Source organism: Doryrhamphus excisus, linkage group LG22 (assembly GCF_037039965.1).
Source record: "Doryrhamphus excisus strain RoL-2023G ecotype Guam linkage group LG22, RoL_Dexc_Guam_v1.1, whole genome shotgun sequence".
Taxonomy (NCBI): domain Eukaryota; kingdom Metazoa; phylum Chordata; class Actinopteri; order Syngnathiformes; family Syngnathidae; genus Doryrhamphus; species Doryrhamphus excisus.
In genome coordinates this window covers 10,703,369-10,727,891 of record NC_136378.1, presented here as the reverse complement: position 1 = coordinate 10,727,891, position 24,523 = coordinate 10,703,369, and the positions used below count along the sequence as shown (strand labels likewise).

General features: G+C 39.9%; 2 protein-coding genes across 3 annotated transcripts; both read right to left on the bottom strand.

Moving 5' to 3' along the window:
• Positions 1-177: 177 nt before the first annotated feature.
• cyfip2 (cytoplasmic FMR1 interacting protein 2) lies at positions 178-18,015 on the bottom strand. 2 transcript variants are annotated; one of them, XM_058063603.2, is made up of 30 exons: positions 17,838-18,013; positions 12,604-12,753; positions 12,431-12,520; positions 11,448-11,525; positions 10,974-11,075; positions 10,637-10,818; positions 10,464-10,560; positions 10,002-10,130; positions 9,804-9,908; positions 9,630-9,718; positions 9,311-9,548; positions 8,905-9,057; positions 8,585-8,724; positions 8,349-8,496; positions 7,836-7,989; positions 7,377-7,533; positions 7,202-7,298; positions 7,059-7,135; positions 6,885-6,993; positions 6,664-6,783; positions 6,378-6,577; positions 6,218-6,305; positions 5,964-6,107; positions 5,773-5,863; positions 4,888-5,018; positions 3,935-4,007; positions 3,405-3,499; positions 3,085-3,323; positions 2,432-2,579; positions 178-1,896 (listed from the first exon to the last, which is right to left on the bottom strand). In XM_058063603.2, exons 2-30 carry the CDS (start codon positions 12,718-12,720, stop codon positions 1,729-1,731), a joined length of 3,759 nt encoding a protein of 1,252 aa, XP_057919586.1. In that variant the 5' UTR covers positions 12,721-12,753; positions 17,838-18,013; the 3' UTR covers positions 178-1,728. The 2 variants fall into 2 exon arrangements, with proteins under 2 accessions (XP_057919586.1, XP_057919587.1); XM_058063604.2 differs by lacking the exons at positions 178-1,896; positions 2,432-2,579; positions 3,085-3,323; positions 3,405-3,499; positions 3,935-4,007 and adding an exon at positions 4,020-4,636 and having other exon boundaries at positions 17,838-18,015.
• Positions 18,016-18,898: 883 nt separating this feature from the next.
• Positions 18,899-24,447, bottom strand: itk (IL2 inducible T cell kinase). The gene is made up of 17 exons (XM_058063625.2): positions 23,866-24,447; positions 23,623-23,727; positions 23,443-23,524; positions 23,208-23,333; positions 22,995-23,032; positions 22,488-22,639; positions 22,341-22,406; positions 22,133-22,187; positions 21,258-21,337; positions 21,038-21,180; positions 20,825-20,899; positions 20,246-20,414; positions 19,956-20,172; positions 19,804-19,868; positions 19,600-19,718; positions 19,290-19,447; positions 18,899-19,215 (listed from the first exon to the last, which is right to left on the bottom strand). The coding sequence occupies exons 1-17, from the start codon at positions 24,124-24,126 to the stop codon at positions 19,147-19,149; spliced, it is 1,980 nt and encodes a 659-aa protein (XP_057919608.2). The 5' UTR covers positions 24,127-24,447; the 3' UTR covers positions 18,899-19,146.
• Between the last annotated feature and the right edge of the window lie 76 nt (positions 24,448-24,523).

The following is a 24,523-nucleotide window of genomic DNA, read 5'->3' as shown; positions in this document are numbered from 1 at the left end:
AAACAGAAGTCATATTATTTATTATATGTATTCATAGTAAAGCAAATCAGATTAGGTGTGTTTTTCTATATTTTAAACATCACTTAATTTATTGCACCTCCCAAAGACTAGTCTTCATTTGAGACCCAATTCTCAGGTCAATTGAACAAAAACAAATGCAATACTATTTCTTTCAGTTAAACATGTTTTATTTCATGGAAATACAACATCATTTCAAATCCTATGCAGGACCATTGTTGTACATTTTATAGTCATTTCTCCATTTTCAGTACTTCAAAACATGGTCACTTGTACAATTACATAAACAAAGCCTCATGTCACAAATGGAGCCATTGATGACAATAAATTACACTTCCATGCTAAGGTTCTGCAATGATACAACTTGTGCCTTCGTTTTTACTAGATTAACCTGTAAATGAACAATAGATCAAAGTTGAATAAATACAATAAAAAGACTGCAGAGTTACAAAAGAAGGTGTAATTAAAAATCAAAAGGTAGGAATGACTGCTGAAGTCATTTGTTTTCCTTCATATGAAAAAATAGGGGCTAATTTAGCATATCTTCGTAACACTGCTAAACTAAAGCAAAAGTCCAACAATAATTAATACTGTCTATATTCAGGAAATGCTCATTTGAGTCACTTTTTTATGTTTTCTTCACACATCTACTGGACCCGAACCATCCACACACCCCAAACAGGTTAATCTAGTACAGCACTGTCATCATAAACCCAGAGGTATTTTTCTAATCATGTTGTTGCTTTTAACTCTGGAAAAAGCAAAACAAGTTCACCCCAAAATTGCGCATTGTTTCTAAATAATGATTATTATGACTGTATTCATATACAGTATATAAAAATCTTTCCAACAGGCAAACAAGAGAATAAGGGATTAAGGATTTCCAATCAGTATCAGACCAATATACCAAGGATGTTTCAAATAAAATATTCATATTAAAACAAGAACAATTACAACACTCAACACTTCACTTGGTTCAACAGTGAAATTTACATTGAAACGAATGGAATAAAAATATGCCATGAGGCAAGAAAACCAAATGGGTTTCGGTGGGAGAGTAAGATCATCAAAAGCAAATCAAAACAGTCAGGTATTCGCATTTCCTTAAAAGCAAGCAGATGAAGTTAACACAAAAAATAATGAAGAACTCTTCAAATGTATCATGACAGATGGAAAGTATATCATAGGCACACCAGATAAGTACACTAATGAGGAGTTTTCAAACATATTATGGTGAGCTGATGTGACGCCAGCTCCGAGTCCACTGCTAGTACTGTTAGTATCTATAGCCGGGCCTATGAGCACTAAGTTAAGATCTTTTTAATAATTATGAATCAGTAAGGGTTGACTGTCTTCTAGCACAGTCTGGACTCAAATACGACTATTTGGGCATATGTGTAAGTAAGCCAATTTTCAGGTGTGAAGTAGAAGGAATAAAAGAGGGCATGCATGAGTCTGACTTCCATGTGTATATTAAAACTGAAAAAAGTCATGTGTAGACATACTTCCACTTCTGGTCTGGTCAACCTCACTGCTCCAGGCATTCAAAGACATGTCAGGGAGCGTTTGAGATGATGTGTCTTTAAGTCCTTTAGCCAGTGAGGAGGAATTACAGTATGTGACAACTGTAAGAGACCAACAAGTAGCAAGAAACAGCATCACATCTGTGGGGAATGTGTGTGTTTCAGTGTGTGCTATGTGTGTCTGTTTTCAGCAAGTGGTGGCCAGGGATTGGTGTATAGGAGGTTGGAAACAACGAACATGTTCCACAGTGGAACTGTCGGTCTCCACGGCCTTCATGTACTTGTTTAGAATAGCAAATATCTCATTGTTAAGGATCTGGTACTTCCTGATGCGGTCTGCCATCTTCTTTAGTGGCTGTGAGGGTAGACAGTGATGAAACAGTCAATCATAGTAGAAACACAATGCTGGAATGCTTTATTTGAAAAACATTAGTGATGCTCAGATCGATCGGCCACGATTAGTATCTGCTGATTGTCTGTGGAAATGTGAGCCGCATAACGCCTTTCAATGGCAATCACAAAAAAAAAATCACCTGTGGCTCGTACTATTGCAGAGAACCCTGTGCAGTGTAGTGTCCTTCTCTAGTGTTTTTGTCTAAATTAAGGTGATTTTATGGTTTCTTTTTCAGATCATATAGCTAATAGAGTGGCTATGTGTGTGTGTGTGGTTTTTTTTTTTTTATCCTTAGCTATTTTTGGAATTGTCCTCACTTTCCCCTCTTATGCCACGCCCCTGGCCAATAGCACCCATCGTAAATAAATGTAAACATTTACAGTCAATCCATTTGTTCGCTATCAGTACCGTCCGATTTCTTATTCGATACTTATTTGTATCGGAATCGGCAGCATAAAACCCTGACCGGAGCATCAATACAAAACAGTATACCAACCACATTTTTGATGATCTCATCCTTGCCATCTTGTCTTTGGACTTTGAGCAGGTGGTAGCAAAAGTCAAAGAGATCAAAACGGCGCTGTTGTCCCAACAGAACAATGATGGCACAGCCGGCCCAATTCAGACCATCCCCGAAGCACTGCCTGGAAGGCAAAAACACACAAGTCATAATACAGTTTCTGATCGAGAAATGAAGATGACAGAGAAATAAGATACTGGCATGAATTAGTGTGCAGTAGTGCTAAGTCAAATGTGTTTGTTCTTCCATAAGGTAGAGTCATTAATCTCCAAGAGAAATTGACCAAAAAAAGTCCCTATACTGTATGCTGTACAATTTACCCATTTTATATTATCACATATTTATGAATTATTCCCAGCATATTCCGATCACACCCACGCCACTGTGATTGGTCCCATCCAGCCTGTACAGCTAACACCTTGTACTGGTTTACTTGTTGTCATATTGTTATTGTTCACTGACCGATCGATCGGAGCATCCCAACTATTTTCATTATCTGGATTTGTGCCATCAATTGCTGTGTTCCACCATCACACATTTGCCAACCTTCCTCAAAGCTTAAACAAACCGACTGCGATGAAAACATCAATCTATTACATGTTGGCATGCTAAAGCGTGGTGTTACTTACTCTGCTGTGAACTCATGAGTGCCCACAGGAATGCAATACACAAATTGCATTGCACTCCAGAGGCGATGGAATTCCATGCACTCATCAACATGCATGACGCCGTTAGTGGGAGGCGGCCCACGCCACACCCCGTCTTGCAGGAAGCTGCGGATACGCGTCAGGATGACCTCAAACATGGAGAGGCCGCAGCACAGACGCTCTTTGGTCAGCAAATCTCCCTCACGGGCAATGGCAATTTGCTACCAGAAAGACAAAGAGAACATATCACACTTTATCACATTTTAAATGCATGTTTAATGCACCTGACAGTATATACTGACCTGAGGGGTTCCCAACCTCTCAATTAGAGGCACAAGGTGGAGAGGGGCATACTTTGCTTCCAGCCTTTTCATTCTCACCTCCAGACGTTCTCCCTCTAAACAACATAAAGACGCTTTTACAATGTGACATTACTTAGGTAGGGTAAGTGCATACCCCTAGTTGTAGGGGTACGTGTATAACAACTAAAAACAGCACCGAACACTGAGATTTAAGTAATGTGCTCGAACACCTCGTGTGAACAATCACAGCAGGTGGTGAAGAAAGTGCAGAAGAAAGGTGTGTTAAGATATGGACAACTAAGTAAGTTTGATGATGCCATTGTGCATGGAAATTGTTTTAATCATGATCATTTTTATTGCATAAATTGCATAATTTTATTGCACTGCAAAGAGAGCTGGTCTTATGTGGTGCCGTGACTAATCAGTGTGTTTTTTTGAGCTGTACGAGCCTGTCATTTGTTTGTTGACTGGTATTTTCTATTCTTCCTTTCCCCTCGTCCTTGTTCACAAATGTTAATGCTGTGATATACCTTTGATGTACACTCTTGGTAGAATGTTCTGGAAGGGTGCAGCATGAAGAAGGTCACAGACTTCTTCCTGTGACTAATATTTAAGAGGAATACAAGATTAGTTCATTTAAATACACCCCTTGGTTTAAGGACATCCTTACAGAGCATGCAGGTAGCCACACACCAAACACCCAAGGTCCCAAGGTTAGTAAGTGTCCAGCTCTAAGGACTATCATGTTTCATGTCTACTGTGAAGATATTATTAATTAATTGATGCTACACAGAGGCACATTTGAGGTAATCTGTAACTAGCTTGGACTGACAAATTATTGGTAGATTGGCACTAATTAAGTTAAAATAGAAGTAAATAAAGAGTTGCTGGCAGTTACATTGGGTGATACAATGAAGAAAAGGTGAGAGAAAGAGTCATGCAATATGAGTAGGACACATGCAACTAAAGTTCAAACCAGTACTGTGTATGCAAAGAAAAAAGTGCTAAGTAGGATAGCTGAGATGTGTTGTATGTAAAAGGCATTACATGCACACCATGATCCAGAGACACTTTATCATACAGAGTTCAAGGTTGATAAGACATTGAACTGTGTCATGCAAACACACAAAAGGGGAAAAAAACACAGCAAACCAAACTAACGTGAGAAAAACAGAAAGAAATAGTCTTAGTGTTACTTTGATAGCAATGAACAAAACCTATGTCCTTACCACCTGTGGTAGACGCCAGCGTGTAATGAAAAATAGAATCATAATTTCAAAATTAAACTCACTGTGGGACTCAGACTGGGAGTCTGAAAGTTTCTGTCTGTGATAGCTGATTTAGAGGAAATCAACATCTTAAACTGGGCAGAAAGGTTTAGACTCACAGAGGAACCACATATAACACTTCAGCAATGCAGGCTGCAACAGATACAGTAACTATAGCTACAAGTGATATGTCACCAGCAGATGATTTAGCTTACCAGAGCTTGCTCGATGAGCAGGCAGAAGAGGATGGCATTTCCCACCTCCCTTAAACTCTGGAAGACATCTGTCTTGAGCTCAGCATACTCAATAATATCCTTGAGCTGATGGTGGAAGAACTCCAGGATCCCTGGAATGAAAGAAAGGGAATCATATTGTATCCTGTGGATGTGGCCTGACCCACATTGTGTCCAAGCGCCAGACTCTTGATCAGAGGATGAGAAGGTCATTAACTGCTGGTAGTAAGATCTCAAGCAGGTCAGAACTCATGGTACAGAACATCCGTAATCTAAGGATTACTAAACCCTTCTCATAGGGATAGTCCATCTGACTAACGTCTAATCTGAACAAACCGTTCCTGTAAAAATGGAAAGATGCCAGTCAGCAGCTGATGTAGTATAACTGTACAGTGTTAACTTTATTTTGCCTCCAAAATGTGAATTTGTCTACTATATATATCAAAAGGCAACACAGGGCATCACAAATAAATTTGGTGGTAAGTACAAAGGTTCAATGGATAATTTGTTGTTTAAAATGTCAAGTCCTATTAAAAAATAAAAAATATGAAGAAGTTGTGTAACATATTACAATTCAGAGGCAATTTAGTTTCAAATGACAGTAATTATTCATGTGAAACAGTATTTTAATTAATTAATTAATTAATTAGAACAGTTAGTAGTAGTTCTGAAGCAAAGGATATCTCACGAGATTAGAATTTAGCCATAAATTAGCTGCACCGCCCTATAAGCCACAGGGTTCAAAATTTAAGAAAAAGTAACGTCTTATACACCGGAAATTACAGTAATGAAATAATCTGTTTTAATAACAGAGACCAAAAATCTACAACAGTGAAGACACCGTTACAGAGGAGTAGAAAACCTTACCTGGGGAGCCATACTCATGGCGGGGTAGGCGGCAGATTTTGGGCATGACTTCTATCAGTGTTTTTACATACTGCAGAATGGTGCCCTGTAACTGGAAAGCCGAGAGAAGACACAAAGATGAAACAAAACATGACTATGAGAATCCACCAAAGAAAAGAGGAGGCAACATTTTGATGCAAGATGATGCATACCAGGCTTTTGACAATCTTTAGCAGTTCCTCCATCACAACAGCAATGCCTTGATAGCCAAGGAGACGACAAATTGTCTTAAAGTGAGGCGGGCCGACAAAGTTTCTGTAGGAGCTGTATATGTGAGAGTAGGCAATGTTCAGAGGCTGAGAGGGGAAGAGGACACAGAGAAGGAAAAGTGTTATAGGTGCCCTTTCCAAAGAAGTCAAATAAGCTTTAAGAAATGTACTTAAACATGTGAGTGACAGCAGCACACCTTGGACCCATACAGGTAGTAAGGCTGCACATTAGCTGGCTTGTCTCTTTGAGGCTCCTGGGTGAAGGGAATGGCTGTGCGTACAAAGCTGAAAATAAAACATGTTTCCATTAAAAGTCCACAGGAAGTAGAAAAGGTGCATTTACAAACACACGCTGACCGGTTTGTTGATCCGTTGTAGCAGTAGTTCGGGAGGAAATCGAAGTTGAGTTCCCAAAAGACATGAAGTGTGATTCGTCCGTAGGGAGCTGAGACGTTGTGATTGGCCTCCCGGAACATGGCATCAAAGCTGTCCAGGGTCATGTGCTTGGACAGAAGCCGGTGGGTCAGTCTGTTGATTTCCAACAGCCACTCCAACTCCTGACCAAATACAATGCAGAATGTTGGGTTCACAGACTGACTTGAAGGCACAGCTTTACTGAAGTCACCATGGTGTGTGACTTTACCACAATGGAGGTCAGATCCTCGCTTTCAAAGCGACTGATGGCGTGGTCCAGAGACTTGTACATGGCAGCAGAGATCCTCTGGGTGATCAGGCGGTTTAGGTCAATGGAGCGACCCAGTAGCTGCAGGAAACAGATGGAAGAGTCCATAAATACAGTTACAAATAAATCAAGTGCAAAAAGGTACATTGTTACAAACCAGAAGCTAAAAACATTTTTATTACCTGTACATGTCTCTGTTTCAGCAGCGTCTCATAGCGGTTTGAAGGAGGGTATGGTATAATCACTCCATAGTTTTTACACTCTGCCCGGAAGCGCTTATCTAAGAGGACGCTGTGGAAAACATGTCAAACAATTTAGAGGATGCAACTCCTTACAAATTAGCTTTTCACACCTACCTTCCAGCCATTGCTTTGTAGTAAGCAAATATTTGATCAGCCAACTTGTAGACAAACTGATCAAAGCAGAGGTTTACCTGCGCACACAGAGCAAATAGTCTAGAAGCAGATAAAAACATTTGCATTTCAGCATTAGAAATTACCTCAGCCTCAATTTCATCATAAAGGAACTGCTTCTTGAACTTAGTAAGAGCATAGTAGCCGCTATCGTTGTACAAATCCAGAGGATACAGCACATACCTAGCAGAGGGAGCAAAGCAAATAAATATACAGCATACTGCTCAAACACAATTTGACTGAAAATGAAGTCAGTCTCACTCCATCATAGAAGGCTCCTTAGTCTCTAGGATGTGGTCAGTAAGGATCCACGGCATGGACATCTCAATAGGGAACTGGATTCTGCGTCCCATAGTCAGCTCAAGGAAGAACTCTCTAAACCACAGTTGGGAAAGGTCACAGCACTGCTGCAGGGCCTCTGGGCATTGAAGGACACAGAGCACTGCATTAGTCCCACAAATACAGGTCTTTACATTTCAGTCTTCTTTTACAGTTGGAAAAAAAAGAAACAAAGAAAGGCCATTAAATTTCTTAGTAGGGCCAGCTCTGTACAATGGCACCGGAACCCAACACCAACAGACGGCAAAACTGATGGAATAAGATTTGAAGGAATCTTCTACTACTTAGTCCCAGTACTAATTTTGTGTTCAGTTGATTAAGAGCTCCTACTACTTTTGTCAATGAACCTATTCGCTATCTGCATTGGGAGGTTTTTCTCACCACTGAAGTTGAGTAAGTGTGTGAAGAAGAAGGATTGTTTGTGGAAGTCTTCAATGGCCACAACAATGGGTCCATCCAGGCTGCTGCGCAGAGTCTTTTTCGAGCCACTCTTGTCTGCAATCAATGACTCCAGCATGGTGCGCACCATGTACAGCTGCAGGGGAGCACAAAGGAGAATCCATGAAGCAGAAAGAAACCACACATTACACTGCACAACAAGTATTATACACAAGTATAATGACATTCAATGAGCTACTGTATTGCAGTAGTGAAGTTCTACACTACTATAACAACAAACGCTACAAATATAACAACAAATGCTAAAGGGGACCCAACCCAACTTTATAGGAGTTGATCAATGCCGATTTATCTTTTTAAAATGCCTGCTTTTAACATACAGCCATATGCGTTACAGCCACTAGTGCATATTTGTGAGGATGTAAATATGTTAAAAAGGAACTCCATTTATACATTTGAGATAAAATCAATTATGCATCCTGCTGCATATCATACCTGTGTGCTTGATGGTCCCACAGCTCTACGGGGTACCTTGATGTCGAAACCACCTTTAGGGTCCTTCTCCCCTCTCAGACAAGGATCATTTGGAGGTTCCCTCGCCCCTTCCCAGTCACAGACGGTCTTTCGAATGGCCTGGAGTACACTGTAGAAAGAAAGAAAAAGTGGATGATAGAGCCACACAGGACAATATAAAGAGACAAATGTGACAATCAGATCTGAACAGTGTGTACCTGATGAGTACGTTCTTCTTCTTACGCACAGCCTGCCGCAACGGCTCCCTGAGTGTCATTTGGGCAAAGTCCTGCAACGCTGCGTAGATGGTATTCCTGATGGCCTGATTAAAAACAGACTCCATCCGGCCCATCAGAACCTACACAACAAAATTATAGCCATGAAAACTGAACGCTGGGCATCACATCTGTATTAGATAAAACATACTTAATGGACAATAACAAAAGACAATTGGTGTTTTGTATGGCAGTCAGCATCTAAGAGCATTTATATGAAAGCTACACAAAATGTCCAAATGACCTTTTATTCCCTTTCATACCTGGAGACCTTTGATCATGGCAATCACTTCCACCAGGGCAAATTTTTCCTCACTGGTGTAATTGTATCGTGTGGCTCGTTCATACTCCTCTGCTGTGCCTGGACAATCCTTATTACAGAACTTATCCGTGGGATGGACCAGCTTCCATGAGTACTGGAAGAATCAAAATGAAAATGAGTGACTGCATTAGCTTTTGTCAGACAAAAAGTTCTTAAGTAAAAGGTCAAAAGGTCCAAGGTTCATTTTGCCATTTTTATGCCTCAAAGTGCTTAATTAAGGCAAACCAATTGTAACATTTGCTTTTTGACTGTTGTATTAGATATAAATCAATGGTGCAAGTGTACCTAAAGCTGTGGCAGTTGAGACTCTCAAAGCTTTCCCCGACCATTCAAAAAGAAGTACTTACGACTTCCATGACATGTGTGCTCCACTTGGACAACAACTGCAGACCCCTCAGCGACAGGTCAAAAAGCTCTCTGTATTCCTCGTCTGACTTCTGGCTATCCAGACCCGAACCTGTCACCACTTCGCTGTTGCTATACCGTGCCAGTTCAGAGATGAATCTGATGTGGTCTTCCCTGATCTGCACCATCTGCTCACAGAGGTTGTACTGCGGTGAAATACTGCTCTGGGTGCACGTCCACCTGAGTGAACAGAGAGATTGTTCAGTTGACGGTGTGATTCAAAGATGTCACTCTGCCAGTGTGTACTAATGGGTTTCTTACTTGGATTTGTTTTCTTCGTAATGAGCACTTGTCTCAATGTAACGGGACAGCTCTATTTGCATGTCTCCAAACAGTGGCACAACTTGAAGCTAAAAAGTACATGAAAGAAAAACACTTTTCATTCCTTGACCCCCAACTTAGGGCCAATATAGACTGAAAATGGCAAAGCCTTACTTTAAAGAACTTGTCAATCTTGCTCAGGTTGATCCTCTTTTTGGCATCTAGTTTGTAGATATTACTCACATTCCCATCCATCAGATACAGACCAAAGCCCATCACCTGACATGTGGACATGTGTTATTTTCCCACGCAAAAGGCAGAATAAAGCATCTGACATCTACAACATAAAAGAAAATCACTGAATATGGATACCTTGAGCAGCATGTGTTTCTCACTTGGAGTCAAATACATCTTGTTCTCATAATAATCTACACAAATGTTGACAATATCCGCCAAAAGTTCCTCATAACCGGGAATCACCTCCAGTTGTTGGTGCAGGCACTACATATAAAATACAACAGAGAAAAATTAGTTCACCATCTTTTCATCTCTCACTTATTCATCTATCCACATCAAAATGTATTTGAAGACTATTGCTTTACACTATGACCCCAACTTTAAAGCTAAAGAAAGCCTTTTCTGACAAAGGCATAACAGAACTCCTGAATCACAAATAAAGGTAAATGGCGTGAATATGACTTCTGAAAATAAGGATAACAAAACAATAAACAAAAATAAATACACAGATGTAAAAAGATGAAATATGACATTACACAAAAGAGATAGACAAGCTCCCCAAAATATCCCTGTGTAGAACTATAGCACCAAACAAACCTGAGTGATCCTGTTGTGGTTGGCTAAGAACATGGAGAGATTCTGAGATTCTTGGATGGACTGAGGGTCAGCCATCTTCCTCAGAAACTGAGCAGCCCTTGAGACAGACAAATCCATAACTTCCATAAAAAAGTAATTTTACAAAAAGGTTGCATTTATTGATGGCAACGTACCTTTTGTAAGCAGAGTGATCATTCTTGACGCTACACTTCATGTTTTTCAGTTCATCCAGTACAGCAAACATGTTGATAAATTTGCCCAGAGTGAGCAGGTAGGCCTCGGATACAAAGTCTTTCCTTCTCTCGGCATGGCACAGACGCTTTACTTCACTGCAGAAACGTTCAATGGCTTTCCGCTGTAAAAAATTATATATATGTAAATAAAACCCCTTAACAGAATCAGTTACTGTCATCAAAAGTCTTACATATCCACGCTATTTTGATGTACAGCTACTCAACTGTATACTTTTTTTACTGGAAATATTTCCATTATAAATCATAAATGTCTTACCTGAAAGTACATGAACTTCATGAGCTTGGTGACTTCCGGCTCCAACACCTCGACTGTTTTTTCATAGATTTCAACTCTGTTGGGTTGCTCATTGCATTTCACCTAATCAACACAAGAGGGCACCATCACACACGTGTAGTACTAGGGTCATTGCAGGAAATTCAACAGTCTAGGCAGCAAGCAGCAATCCAGGATTATCACATTCAAACAGAATGAATAACAAAAATAATACAATGACACTCATGATTGCAATGTGTTGATAAAAATCCAAATATGTCTTCTGTTTTCTAGTTCTCTGTGTACAATGTCTCTTTAGGTTTCTATGTGTTCATGCCTTCTAGGTTCACAGAGGAACCTGTGGGCTGAACATGACATGATGATAAAACCAAAATACCCTTTTTAGTTTTACAGTGAATACTTATGTAGAAACTGGGTCTACCATTCTACCATTACTTGCAGGTGGGTTTATGTTACCTGCGGAATAGCTCTCGAGCAGCTTCTCCAAGTGTAAAGCATCACAGCATACTCATGTCCTTCCTCCAGCATTTCATTCTGCGCAAAATAAATAAATAATGACGCATTACTTGTAACTCATCAATGCATTACATGTAAACAAATTTATATAATGGTGAGTAACACATACCATTTCAACAATTTGTTAGACATTAGACATTGTAGCATTATTATTTATCAGGGAAGCAGTGTCTCAGGAGGTAGAGCATTTTGTCTGGAGGGTTGTTGGGTACATCCTCGTTCCCTCCAACCAGTCACTGCTGTTGTGTTCCTGGGCAAGACACTTAACCCACCTTGATGTCCCCCAGTGCTGCTCACACTGGTGTATGACTGTGAATGAATATTTAGTGGTGGTCGGAGAGGTCATAGGCGTGAATTGGTGGGGGCAGCTCTGCTACAGATTGCCACCACCAGTGTGTGACTGAGTAGTGGTGTTCCTTTCACTGTGAAGTACTTTGGGTACCTGATAATCTATTTTGTTTTTTAAGTTGTGGTAAATTTACTCTTCACTCCATACTGTATTTATTCCTCTTGAATGAGTAGCATGTTCCATAATGAATGGACACTTTATTAATATTTCAGCAGTGGAACGTTTTCTCCATTCAGAAGTAGGTGATACACATTTCTGCATCCCTCTGGCTCGAGTGTCCTCAAATAGACTGCCTTCAACCTCAATGGAACTTCCTGATGAAATGTTGTTTAGGAAAGCACATCTTCCTCTATTTGTCAGTCATCACACTACCTAGTCAGAGTGTTGAGGAGAACAGTACCAGGCTGAATCACCAGTGTGTGACCATGTGTTGTTTGTGAGTGAATGACCAAAAGACAAGATCTAAAAAAAAAATCCAATCTAGACAAAAATATTAATGTACAAGGCTGTGCAATGCACACCATCTTTGGCTTTGCCTTAACCACCAGATGGATAATAAACTGAATGGTCTCACCATGCTGGAATGGACTGTAGCTTGCTCTATATACCGGGCTATGCCAGTCACAAAGGCATTCCTGTCTTCAAAGTTTGTGTCAAAATTGGCCTGCAGAAGAAGGAAGAGGAGTGTTGTGAGCAGCGTACATGGCGGTGCATGGTGGTGACAGCATGGGGGGCGGGGGGTTGTACCTGGTACATAATGGAGGAGGGAGGCGGCTCGATGCATGGCTGCTGGTCGGGGAGGGGCAGCTCCTCCAGCAGGTCCACATTGGACAGGGCATCCTCCAGGGTCACGTGGGTCGTCATGGTTACAAAGCCTCACTCATGCCACACCCAAGTCTGACAGAAGAGAAATGGGCAGCACATGAGACGCATATAAAAGACAATAATAACCAATTGTGAGGAGCTGACTGCTAATGATTTGTGGCTTCTAAGAAAGCGAGGAAAGTACAGTATTCGGCTCCAGCCAGCAGAGGTGCTGCTGATCTGTCCCGAGTAAATGGTAGTTTGAAGAAAAACATCAGACAAGGCCCACATCCATGCAGACAACTCATCTTGGCAGCATAACTCTGCTCAGTGACATGGAAACAGGAGTTTCCACACATTCAGAGAAAGACTCTCCAATCCCTCGATTTCAACCCTTCACACCGATGGAAAGTGAATAAACTTTTTAATTTTTCACTTAGTTGTTTGGGAGTATTTAAGTCAAATGCCTGTCTTAAATATGTCTTAAATATCATTAACGGGTTGAATATTGAAAATATGTATAAATATTAAATATAATATTAAATAAATATTAAATATGTATTAAATATATCATCCCTCGCCACAGAGGCGGGCCATAGGTGGGATAAATTAAAACAGACTGTTTAGAAAATCCAAGGAAATACAGCTTGAATAGGTGCAGATTCTGGAAAATCTAGAAAGCTTTCTGTGCAGGTTTATTGTGTGTAGCTGCTCTATACAAACTCAATACAAACGTATTGAGGACGAACATTAGCATAATAGGTACCCTTTAAGTGCCAAAAAGGCCTAATCTCCACATTCAATCGATAGCTTTATTTGAAAAACCTGACGGAACTCTGGAGGTACAATAAAATATCACACAAATGTAGCCAGAATAAAGACGTCCAAAGATATTGGATAAAACAATTTACACAAAGGGTATTTAAGTAGAATAGACAATGTCCTTTCCTCCTCTGAAACTGGTTTCATTATGTGAGGCTCTATGTCTGTCTCGCCCCCGCAGCTGCATCCCATTTCTATACAGACGTTCACTGGAAGAGCAAATGTCTTGAACTACTTATTTTTAACAGAAGAACCTGCCATGAAAATGTGAGCAGCAAGACTCTGGTTTATTGGTGAGGAGAAACGCACGAGGGTAAAAAGTAAGTATACACGTGCATATGCATGCACACTAGTCTCCGTGTAATTCTTGATCAATACTAGGAATGTGTGTCGACCGCTTGAGGCAAATGTAGCCCTTGCTCTTCTCTTTCTCATTACAAATCAGCAGCACAACCACAGCAGCATATATAAAAGCGCCTCGTTGATATCATGGGACTGTGGTAAATGTGTATTTACATCTGACCGAGCAGACAAAGCTGACAGGGCCAATAATCAGCTTAACATGCACAGCCAGAACGAGAAGATGAGCGTTGAGAAAAAATGAGCTAGAAGAAACTATTATGTGTGGCTCTTCCCTGAAATTTCCACTTGTGCCATGGCAGTACAAAACATCACACTGTTGAATTGGTAATCGCTCAATCACATAACTTGTGGTTGGAATTCAGTAGTAAATAGGCTCACTGTTGCAAAATCGTGTAATTGTGTAGTTTTCATTTGAGCACACACAATGATGAAGAGTATAACCACACACCCATCTATCTTAAATGGCAGGCCATTGTAGGATCAATAATTATTGCGAACAGAAGTATGTCTATATTGCTGTGTCCAAAGAAAGCTAGTCTATTCCAGTTGTTGAGGGCAGCTGCTCTATCAAAACCACTTTCATAATAGGTTGTACCACTGTAATATTCCCATTTGAAAATTCAAACTAGTATAAAAAATTATCGCCCAACCCTATTGCATTGTATTCCTGATGCAAGCTTTGGAAAATGTTTAAATAAGGTTTACTAGCCATCCTCATTCTGCATCTATAATAGGCTTCTTATTAACATTAGACATTAACATAAATGTCTTAGAACTAGAACTACAGAAAAGAAACTTTATAACTACAGTGACAAGATTATTCTCTGAAGACTTACATCACTTTGAAAACTTGCTAAAATAAGTGATACTTTGCTACAGGCAAATGCTGCTGAGTTCCTAGTCATGTTTGGGAAAACAGACCTAGTTTAAAGCCAGAGTTGGCTGAATAAACTTTCCCACTCTATACTAGACACTGCTCAACAGTTGGTGTGTGTGTGTGTGTATGTGTGTGTGTGTGTGTGTTTGTGCATCTTTACATAGAAAAGGGCCCCTTCATTCCTCTCTTGGTATCCTAGCTCTAGGCCTGATTATACTAAAACAACATGAGACCTTGCAAGACAATAACTCTCTTTGGAACCATTTGCTTCAATACTGCATAGACATGCAATTTATGATGACCATAGAAAATAGAAGCCTGTGGCCTACTCAACATGACACTCCTCTACATTACATTCGTGGTTCACCCATTCTTATGACAGTGAGAAATGCATGAGGAAGTGGCCCTGTTATCTTAACACAAAAAATGTTGAGAAAGAATGACCAATTAGACACCAGATTCCATGTATATGAATAATTCATTAATGACAAACTAATGAGTTTCAATGCAAAAGCTGCAGCCTTTACAAGATAAGATAATTGCATTGTACTGCATTAGGGTTCTTACCTTTGGGTAAGTGGCGGGGTACATTCTGGACTGTTGACCAGCCAATCGCAAGGCCCATATAGACAATCATTCACACTCACATTCATACCTACCCGGAGTACCTAGAGAAAATCCATGCAAGCACGGGGAGAACATGCAAACTCCACACAGAGATGCCCAAGCAGACATTTGAACCAAGGTCTTCCCGATCTCCTGACTGGTGGCCAACAAGCGAACCACTCGGCCACACTGCAAACCACACAATAATAAAAATATTGCCAAAAAAATGAGTCAGAGTTTCAATGAAAAGTAAGTATTATTGCTGTTAATTAAAACTTCATTTTAACACAGACGACTGCAGCCCGTGTTTGTTACTATGCGACTCTTCAGAAAGGCAACACACTGAGGGAAAAGTGTGTCAGGTTCAGGGTCACACTCCTCAATGGGATCCCCTGCCCCCAGGCTGGGTTTGTTACATTTATTCATCTTCATGAAACAAAATCAATCCATAGAGCACCGTCACACACTTTTGATGCACATACCGTTTTCCAGCAGTGTCTGGGTAATGCACTGTGCCGGACGCTAGCTCGTATCACCTGACTCTCACAATGATGTGTTTTCCTTTTAGACCAACAACAATGTACACCACACCATGTTTGACAAGCAGAGCAGGGTCAAAACAACTTCCATTCATTAAAGATTCACTGCAGTTAGCATCCCTATCAAACAACACTAGTAAAATGCCAATTATGTGGCATGCATAGAGCATTGAAAAGTTATTTTGGCATACAAATGACATTGCTGCGATTGACATCTGTCAAGACTAGTTTTGAGGTTAACAGTTGAATGAATTGTTTCATTTGTAGGTGTGGGAAATGAAGCTTTTCACAGAGGTGAATGGAGGTAAACTTGCTGGTGTGTTTTAGATCATTGTCCTGCTGCAGAACACAAGTTGGTTTCAGCTTGAAGTCACAAATAGATGGCCGGACATTCTCCTTCAGCAGTGTTTGGTAGACAGCAGAATTCATGGTTCAATTTACCACAGCAAGTCTTCCGGGAGCAAAACAGCCCCAGATCATCACACTACCACCACCATATCCATATTTTATTGTTGGTAGGATGCCCTTTTTCTGAAATACGGCAGGCATTACTTTTATGTAACATTACGTGCAGCCATCCCAGAGAGCGGAGATCGTAAGTGTTATCGCCGCTGTTGTTTTGACAGAACTAGCATAAGTATGTTTATCAATAGTGTTTTAAATCATCAAAACAAAGCAAGATACTGCAATTACTACATGTTATCATCAGTGTACATGTTAATGCATAATCAGAGTGTGAAAATCAAACAATGCCATGTTGTTAGAGGTTTTTCTTTTTAGAAGGATCCATAGTCTAAATAGGTGTATCCCAATGACAGCATTGTAAGCTAGCTCAAATTAACGTGTTTTCTTATGTTAAAATGGACAGAAAAGGGAAAGAAATATGTGTCCATGTTTCACATAAGGAGTGTACTCCATTTTGCATTACATTAATATTTTCTATTTTCATGGCGACATGATGAGCAAAATATTACCTACACCTCTCAGTACACTGCAACCACAATTAGAGGAAGACGGTATAGATAGCCACAATACTTGCAAAATCGTTTTTCTGTCCTTTATAGTTAAAAAAAAACATCTTGAACAAACATGCATATGCACAAATGTATTAATGAGAGGATTTTCAATAAAATTGATGTTAAAAATAACACCTATAAGTAATAATACATTCCAGCTTCAAACAAACACCCACTTCATTTGAAGCATAATCACTTTTGGGATTCATAATCAATTCATCAATGACGCTTTTGAGTAAAATGCAATGTCTATGGGGAAACATTTGGTGAAGCAGCCTGGCTACAAGTCATGACATCACTGTTAAGGGCGAGGAGGTAAATTACAATAAACCAAATGCCTGCAATGATGGCTGAAGCCTTTCCATGCACAAGAGGACACGGTGGTTCCATCACGGAGTCACTGAAAATTGGGTGTTTGGACATGAAGCGGAAGTAGGTGAACGTGCCATCCGAGCATCAGTCACAGGCCTGCAGGCGTGTCGCCATGAGAGCAATGCAGCCTCCCAAAGTTGACACCTCGCTCGCTTGCACATCCATGCTTAGGCTACTCGTGCAAATATGGAGTCAAGCATCGAATTTCTTCAGAACGACCGCCAGATTAGCCCCTTTTCCTCCGTTCGGGAATTGAAAAAATAAAAACGTCTAGCCTCCATCACTCATCGGTGCACTTGCTACGCTATACTCACCCCACCCATCTCACCACAACGGGAGCTACGGTGCCCGTGGAAGCTAACGGGAATCCTGCTGGTGTGTGGAAATAACCGGCTCACTCAATCCGGTGTCTTTCAGCAACGCCCATGCACCTTTGATGTAGTAAGCATCTAAACACACACCGTGAATGATGCACTGTGCACGGAGGAAGTGAGGCGGAAAAAGGAGCTCTCCAGCCATCATCACTACCCAGCTCACATCACCAATCGAGAGCCGTTCATCTTCGCCAAGTCGCCAACGTACCTGCAAATCTCATGTCCGTCTGACGATATGAGGTGGCGGGCGGACGGTGTGACGCCGTTCCAACCACTTCTCCGTCTTTTCACTCGTCTTGTGAGCCGACTGATGCTCTAGTTTCGCCCCAGTATGTATAACCAGCGTTAATCCACCCCACACACAAAGAGCAGAAAATGGCTGCAAGTGCAGTTTCTTAAAGGGACAGTCACAGTGGAGTGTACGTGATGATGATGGTGATGATGATAACTCGATGTTAGTTATGGTCTTTTTATTGATGAACCATTCTTGATCAATACAAAGTCTGAATACATCTAAATAGGTTTAAATGATCTATTCTGTTAATTGTAAGGTGATGCTACGTGCATGTTTACTGTTTGTAATTCCAAAAGATAGTAGTGTGCTGGTAGGACCAAAATAATGAATTAGCTCAGGCAAGTGTGTCCAAAGTCAAGGCTCGGGGCCATTTGCGGCACATTGTAGAAATAATACTATACAAAAGCAATGCAAACACTGTGGATTTGTATGTTTTTTTCCTGTAATTTTATTTTAAATAGGGTTTTGCCTTCAATATAGAGAAATTGCATAATATGACAAGGTTTTTTCTCTATTTGTTCTTTATAGACATCAATGTAGAATCATTGCTACCTTGTATAATCTGATTCATATGGAACTTTTATAGTTGCAAGCAACCAAATATGGTCCTTAGTTAAGCCATACACTTACAGGTCCATGCATTAATTTATTTGTGGTAGCCCACCACTAATAAATTGACACCATCACAAATAGATTTGACAGGTTTTTTTTTAGATCTGGTGCAAACTGTTAACGCTCACTCACGAACAGCTTCATAATATGTTGTTGTTACAACTTCAGTATGGCATTGTCACTCTGCACATACCACAGTTGATTTGGTCAATAATATTTGTGCAGTGCTTAGATTGCATAAGCTTGTGCAGGCATATTCATTAAACAGTCTTATAAGTATGCCCTGATCAGTTCCCTAACTTGTTGAGCAGTATTGAAACCTTAACAAAACACTTGACATAACTCAGACAGCTTATCAAATACCCTTTATTGTTAACCTTTACATACGTACATGTAAGTGCGCAGCAGTTTTTATGCGCATGAAATAACTGTGTAACTGTGAACAGGGGAATGAAACAAATAAAGTGCAAAACTCAGAGGTGGCTATGTTACCAGGGGTGATTGTGTGAAACATCAATATAAGGTACATGAAACAAATGACAGTGATGCAATAAATAAAATAAATACAGCCTTGTTAATACAATTTAGCACCCACTACCATTGTCTTGTCTCACAAGTATGAGGAGAGTGAAGAAAGCTCGTGCACCAAAAGAGCAAAGGACGGACGATCCACTGGTTTCTAAGATTGAAAACGTGAGGAAAAGAACGTTATTTTTATGTCTCCTGTAGCACACATTAGATTCTTGTGCCCACCTCCTTCCAGCACCACTCCATGAGCAAATACACAGCCTCTGGTGCCAACTTGGGCTTTAGCAGCCTCATGCCAGCATTCAAGGACTCCACCACCTCAGAGTTGGTGCGGTTCTCATAAGGAAGACGGCCCTCTGTATACACTTCCCACATGAGAACACCTGAAGGGGTAAACACACTCCTAAATGGTTATGTCATTTGGAAAAGATGTCATCTAGCAGTTTTCTGAAATACAGTATTAACTACAGTGCATTAGTGCCTCTTGTTTAAAATCTCATAATTTTTTTACACTATGAAGTCAAAAAGCTCCTACCAAAGGACCAGACATCAGACTTGCTGCTGAACTTGCAATATTTGATAACCTCTGGTGCTGACCACTTGACGGGGAACTTGGAACACAGGGAACTCGTGTACTGATCATCAAGAACATATCTACAATACAGTATAGAGATACATCACACAAGCAAGAAAACATCATGTTTTATCGTAACAAAGGGAATTTTGGTAAATCCCCCACCTGGTCATGCCAAAATCTGACAATTTCACCACATTGTTCTTTGAAACTAAGCAATTCCTGGCAGCCTACAATGCAGAAGAGAGCACGTTAAGGACCTTAATGTGGACAAGCAGTATAGAAGGTTGATGGATGGAGGGATGGCATCGTTTTACCAGATCCCTGTGGATGAAGTTTGACATCTCCAGATAGGCCATCCCTTCACTGACATCCAGACACATCTCCGACATTGCATCCTGGGATAAAGTCCCTTTTTTGGTTCGCAGGTAGTCTGACAGACAACCATTCTCCATGAACTCCAACACCAAACACATTGGAGAACGCTGGGTGCATACACCATAAAGCTGAACCAGCTTTGAGTGGCGCAATCTCCTGATAACACATAGCCAATTATAAATTATTACCTGATTGCTAGCTCAACAAGCTAATCAAGACTCTCACTTACATCATGACTCTTGCTTCTTCTTTAAATTCCTCATTTGACATGCACTCTTCTCTTATCATTTTCAGTGCGACCTTCTTCTCCCTCCATGTCCCTTCCAGCACCAACCCAAACTGTCCACTGCCTAATTCTAGACCAAAGTCCAGCTCTTCGGGGCCCACCTCCCACTCATCTGTTGGGCAATAAATCATTTGAGAGAATGGTTTTGTCTAGCACAAAATATATATCTACTGTATATGCACTATATACACTGCATACGTACATATACAGTATGTACGCAGACACACATGCAAGGTGGGAGTAAGGTGTCTTCCTTTAATACTTCTAATCTGTTTCCTTCACACTGCGTTCATACATGATATGCTGAATGAGCCCAGTTTATATATAGTGTCTGACAATGTTGTAATAGTCACTCAATGACTTGTAAAAAAATACATTACATTTTTTACAACAGTGAGCCATCAGGACCAACTGAGAGCTTAACACCAGTAGAGGGCAGCAAAAGCATCAGTAACAAGATTTATTGTAGCAGTACTAATAAGCACAGTAGCAACAATCTATCATTATCTTTTATTGTATTACCTTGGGAGGGGCCAGCGATTTCCTGGGAGCAGCCGCCTGCTTGAGTGACAGGATGTCTCAGACGTGTTATAAGACCTACCAAATAACACACACACACACACACACACACAGAGTAAAAAAATTGATTTGTGGAAAGGCATCATCAGACATGAGCATTGTTAGCAGCAAAACATAACGGTTTCAACATTGCATCTGATAAATTACAGCAATTACCCGCAGCGTTGTGTTGGTGATAATAGATCAACTCAGGAATTGTGCGGAACAGGTACTTCTCTGCCAAGTAAAAAGAACGGTCTCCTTCTTCGGTCTGTCGGATTTGGTAATGTTTCACGCATGGATTTTTTTCCCCATTAGATCTAAAGATGATATGTTGAAGAGCTGCATTACATTTACGGCTATTATAGATGGAATTATATTATAAATGTCAAATTACCCTGGTGCTTTGGTGAAGACTGACACTGTGTAAACGCCCGTCTGTCTTGAATTTCGAACCATGAATGCACCCTCTTTTGCCTGAAAATGTAAAACACGTTAGTGTTAGTGTAAGTATTAAAAGGTGATTTTCTTGTAAGAGCTAAGTTCATATAGAATGATTAGGGCACTTGTCCCATCATAAGCACCACCATCATCAGTGTCACAGTCTTTGATTAAAATAACATCTGGCATTTCAAGATCACCATGAAACTAACTTGCCTAAGATGTGAAGTCAGTGTTGGGTCTATGGAAAACAAAAGCAGTTTCTGTGTAGCATTATATAGTGTGCATATAAGGAGCGGCGCAAGTGTTACTTGCATGCATGCAAATTACAAACTCACTGATGTTTGGAGTTGCGAATCACCTTTTTCCACCACAATCGGTGGGTCTACCCTATATTTTTATACACGGGTAATCCCACAAAAAATGTGTAATGACCATGTTTCCACTACCGATGTTGTGAGAAGTGAGGAAACTGGCATACTGTCCTGTGGCAATGAAATTATTAAACCCCTTAGTCTCGTTGACCTCTTTCCAACCGTTAACTCATTTGTGAAGTGCAAGCACATCTCATACCATGAAATGGTTAGTTGATACACTAATAACTGAAAAATGTTGTTCTTCTTAGTCAATTGGAAAGGGTCAGGGGAAATATTTAAGAACCACTCCTTGTAGATGGCAATTCTTCTCATGCTCGCAAAACTGCTCTGCAGAAAATGCAACACCTCAGAAGCAATTGCGATTGCATGTGTTATGTCATGTCTGTCATCCTAACCACTGGTTCAGTTTCACTTTCAAATTCATTTAGCAAAAGCAAGACTTTGTTGTTTTTACCTGTTTGAATAGTATGTCTTCTGCCTCCCCTCTGGTTATGTTCTTGCTGTACCATCTTTAAAAACACATATTAGAAAAAGACACACCGTTTTTTCCCACCTAACTTTACCCAGACATGCACAACAGGAATTTCTGCACTGCGCCGTGCAGAAATTACTCAAATGATAATTAGAAGAAATGGAAAAGACAGACATGAAATGCAACTTACTCAAATCCCTCAAAGTTCTTCTCTGACTTTTCAGTTACGTGTGTCCTGGGCACTAAACCTGTGCTCCTAATGACAGGGAAAGAAAATTCACATGGTTTTACATATAACATTACCTACACAAGCCCAATAGGAATAGTTGTGTTTTACCCTTTTTCATCTTGTACATTCCACCACTCGGGGTTAGAGCTGTCTATCAGGATGTACTCCTTGTCTTTCTGAAGTGCCAACTCTTTGTCTCTAAATGGTGTGTAGTTCTGCAATGCAATGACCATCTTTTGCAATGCGTCTTGCAATCCTACCTAATGGGAAAAATTGTGACAATATTACAAAATGGCTTTGAATGATCATATTCATGAATTATATAATCACATTATGTTTATTTTAGAGTATGTTATTTATTTTATTTACTTTTACCTTGTTTTTTTCATTTTCACTTTATATTTTTGTTCTTATATTTTTCTAGTTAGTACTATACTGTCTATAAATGTGTCTGTTGTAGCAAATTAATGTCCTGTACCATTAATAACGACTATTTACCACATACAAAAACATGCAAATGTCACAAACAAATGTTAGGTATAACATTTATATTTGCCCTGCTCACCCTATAAATAATACTTTTTAATTGGTTTATTTAAAAAAAACGAGGGGTACCTCTGCACCTGGGATTCCAGGAAGGGGTCTTTTAGAGGCTGAGGAGAAATTTAAAATGTGATATTTACAATCTGCACACTTAAACATACCTAATCAAAGCCAAATGTGCACTCTGCAGAATTCAGCACTATCTCAATCACAAATAGATACTGTACATTTTACAATAAGCATGGCTATAAGACTATATGAATAGAAATTATACAAAATACAAACCGTAACCCAGTGGATCATATACATGGCAGCCCTTTGCCAGTTTATTTGACTGTTGGCAACATCTCCATTTTCCATCCATCCAAAATTGTGGGTGGTATTTTTCAACCAGCTTGTTATTTTTTGTCTCTAATATGAGCAAAAACACAAACAAATCATTATACATCAGAAACAAATTAATTTGCACGACTAAAATTCTGCTTTAAAGACCTGCAAATAAAATTGTAGACCTGCTCACCTTCTTTAATAGCTTTGACCCACCTCAGACGACAATCATTGTCTGGGGCAAAAATGTAGAGGAAATGGTGGTCATGAAAAACCTGTTGATGTTTGTATTCGAGAATACTACGTTATCTTGCCTTGGATTTAGAGGAAATATTCTGTTCAAAGTGTTGATCTGACAAAGTGTGAACCTCACCTGAAAGGGGTATTTGAAGGTACATGGAATAGGGAGATCGGAAAACACTGTCTCCACACACTTAATGCTGCATAACTTGATGCAGCCTTTGAGTATGGACTTTTTCTGAAATAACATAAAGTTTGCTTTCTATACACACTAAAAATGTGACAGAAATTAATCATCAAGAAGCCTAACCTACAGTCCAAATCTTAGAATGATTCAAATGGCCAACAATGAAATGTACTCTGCATATATACTTACTCCAGGGCGACACTCTGAATACTTCAATGCCTCCGTGTCCAGGACAAAAAATCTCTCCTTGTAGTTGCATGGAGAAGTTCTTTTTTTTTGCTGAGATTTTTTAATCATTGTCCCATTTAGAATCACCCTGGGGAACATGGTAACAGTGACAACAATATTAAAACACTGAGTAGTACAAGGACAAAGCGACAGATAAAGGATAAAATGAGGTTTCCGGTTGCTGCACTCAGTAAACCACATCCTGACTCCAAGAGATGTCATATGCAGACTCCACAAACACAATCACTTTAGTAGACTACACCGTGTTATATAAGTCACTTTCTATGACTACACTACAATAATTTAACAAGATGAACACATGAAATGTATATGTGCAATTTAAATGTATAGTTAGGCTGCTACGTTGCTAATGTATTTGCTAACACTAAAGAAAGGACTTTCTACAGTTTTTCTACAGACAATAGCTATGCCATTTGAGGAAAATAAACGAGATACACCAAAAGCTATTCGTTAAATTAATTTGTATTCTTATTTTTCGCTAAATTATTTGTAATCTAGAATGCAGGTTCGCTATAACGTGTTTAAACAATGTTCTGGAAGTGACGTTTTGGAAATAATACAGTCACGTGACAATGGTAGCATCCAATCAGGACTTTAG

Coding starts and splice junctions, on each gene's coding strand:
- cyfip2 (XM_058063603.2), bottom strand. CDS start 12,720: ATGACGACCCACGTGACCCTGGAGGATGCCCTGTCCAATGTGGACCTG. Junction 7,136..7,201: donor ATGATGAAATTGAGGCTGAG/GTAATTTCTAAT, acceptor CTGTGTGCGCAG/GTAAACCTCTGCTTTGATCA. Junction 1,897..2,431: donor ATGAGATCATCAAAAATGTG/GTTGGTATACTG, acceptor CTACCCTCACAG/CCACTAAAGAAGATGGCAGA.
- itk (XM_058063625.2), bottom strand. CDS start 24,126: ATGACATCTCTTGGAGTCAGGATGTGGTTTACTGAGTGCAGCAACCGG. Junction 22,407..22,487: donor AATGTACAAGATGAAAAAGG/GTAAAACACAAC, acceptor CCCTGTCATTAG/GAGCACAGGTTTAGTGCCCA. Junction 19,869..19,955: donor ACTTCATCCACAGGGATCTG/GTAAAACGATGC, acceptor TCTGCATTGTAG/GCTGCCAGGAATTGCTTAGT.